We start from the raw sequence: 2,500 nt of genomic DNA on the forward strand, positions 1-2,500 counted from the left end.
CAACGAGAGTGATTTAGGTAGGTGATTTACGATATGCAGCCTTTACTTAGCCTTTCACGATTTTGCTTTTTCCAAACACTCTTTCTTGCCTAAGAGAAGGTTATTAAAAGCAGTATCTTACTTGTTTATTTCCGTAATTCGGGAAAATGAAATTTTGATATCCGTGATCCGTGATTCGTTGTTTTTTCTGTTCGTGAACCGTGCGACAGACCCCCCCTGTACGACCCTCTCACTACATAATGACAAAACCACACCACATAATAATGTTGCCACAGTACACTATGACAAAACTCCAAAACCTCTAGACAAAATTTCAAGACCTAAAGAACAAAGATTAAATAAGAATGTTATGGCTTTCCATAATTTGCTATTTATTTCCAACAGTAAGTTGAGGGTAAAGGTTAGCGTTACTTTTAGCTTACGGTAAATGCAGCTGTTTATCCTTACTTGAGAAGTAGAATTTGAGGACACTTTGTGACGTTAAGTATCTGTATTGCGTGACACAAGTGACGGGGAAAAGAGCAAGGGGACGCTTATTGAAATCTGCGTGCATATAATTACTTTCATTTGTGGACTTCCCAGATTCGTCTGGAAAACTTTACTTCACTTATTGCTGAACTGAGAGTACACATAAAATAAAGAATGGGTTATTAGATCGGTTATACTGTTACGTTATTGCCAGCATTTGGGCATGCGAAGTTATGGGACGTTCTGGACCAAAAGCTGACTGTGTGCTTCGCAGTTGTGTTCATTAAGTAATATAGTTCAAATTTCAAGACAAAGATATAAGTGCATGGCACCAAGAAATTAAACTATAAATATCTTTGACTGGTTAAGGTAATTCCTTAGTATTGCATTTGCGCATCCCTACTGCGCACGATTTTCGCGTCATTAGCGCGCGCACATGAGCACGTGCGCATACAAACGTAAGAGATTTCGCTCAAAACTAAACCCGATAGCGAAGTAAATGCTCCTTTTCTCTCAAACGAGTACGGTGACCCCCGATTTTTTTTTTCAGGTATTTGCTAAGAACAGTCTAATAAAGAACATATTTGAAGAAGAAAAAAAGTTTGATAGTAGAACATGAATTTTTTTGGAAAACAGTTCCGTACTGGGTGTATTATACCCAAGGCGAGGACTTCAAGCTAACCACGGAACTGTCCCAAACAGTGCACTATTCCCACAACCAGGGAATCAAAGACGGCGTAAATGAAGCAATACTGCTTATGTAAATAAAAGAAGCTTTATTTTCAAAATAAAATTTTGTGTCTTTGAAGTAACCAAGACCTAATTCTGTATGAAGGTGATTCGAATTTTTAACGCGAAAACAGTAAAAATACCCCATTTTAAGAGCCTGCTGACGCGTAAACAAGCACGGTGACGCCATTTTTTTAATGCATTTTTTTAACGTTCATATCATGAAGTGCCAAGTTTCCGAAAAAGTTTGATAGTAGAACAATTTCAAGGGAATTACCTTAAACAATTATGATTCATCAATAAGCACAACCAATCGAGAAGGATATTGGCTTGCATATCACGTAAAGAAAAAGATTCGAACCTTCAAGCCACTGTATTATTTGCTGCCCAAAGGCTCGCGAAAATTTTCATTTTCTAAGTTTTAGACGTGAACAACTGAACATTCTGTTCTTACTATGTATTCTGTTTTTCCCAGCTCCTTGTGTCGACATTATGCCCACAAGATGCCTAACTTGGACCAAAAGGGGAGAATGTCACAAAAATAGAAAATTTATGGAAAATAAATGCTGGAGAAGCTGTTCAAGTTGTGGTAAGAAAAGTCAAGTTTTGTCTGTCTACGTTCTTGGATGATTTAAAGTTACGCCTGCTTTTTCTCGTTTGCATACCAGAAATCTCGGTATTGCTCGTAATTGGAGCGCTTTCAAATCTTGCACTAGTTGTTTTATATAGTATAAATAGTCATGCAAATAAACCTGTCAGCTTGTGTTAACCGTGCAATGAATGCTTACGATAAATGCACCACAAACCTTCGATGTCCCCTGCATATATTTTCCAGTTAGGGGTGAGTCGATCTCGTCAGCCTCTCACCTTTTTTTCGACGACAATGGACGGAATAAGCGAAAGACCCTGGGTTCGAGGTTTAGTCTCACGCCCCCCCGAGACGACCACAGTCTTTTTTTGGCCTTCGTCTCGCTCATTTCTTTTCATGTTTTAAGGGTCGAGATAAGGATCCATTGGGTTTTCTGTTTAGTTTTTCTTTTAAATGAGTTATCTAAGCGGAAGTTCTCATTAGAATTGAGACGGCGGGCCATGCCCTGCATCATGGCGCGAGCTTTACTTAGCAGTTGTCTTGTCGATGTCGAAGTTTTAACTGGAAATCAGGTCGCTTCTTGCTACTTAAAAAACTCCCGTGTCGCAAGTTACCCAACCCGAACGCCTTAAATTTCCACAGTATAATTTAATTTAATTTAAAGCTTTCAGCTTTTCTTTTTATTACAGCTTGAAGTCTAGGTACTTTTCACTG

General features: G+C 38.6%; 1 protein-coding gene across 1 annotated transcript in view; it reads left to right on the forward strand.

Moving 5' to 3' along the window:
- LOC138004113 (uncharacterized) overlaps positions 1-2,500 on the forward strand; it is a 15,325-nt gene that overhangs the window by 8,844 nt on the left and 3,981 nt on the right. Inside the window, exon 4 of the mRNA XM_068850535.1 lies at positions 1,673-1,786. Within this exon, the coding sequence (XP_068706636.1) occupies positions 1,673-1,786 (114 nt within the window). The remainder of the gene's footprint in view (positions 1-1,672; positions 1,787-2,500) is intronic.

Source organism: Montipora foliosa, chromosome 5 (genome assembly GCF_036669935.1).
Source record: "Montipora foliosa isolate CH-2021 chromosome 5, ASM3666993v2, whole genome shotgun sequence".
NCBI classification, from domain to species: Eukaryota; Metazoa; Cnidaria; class Anthozoa; order Scleractinia; family Acroporidae; genus Montipora; species Montipora foliosa.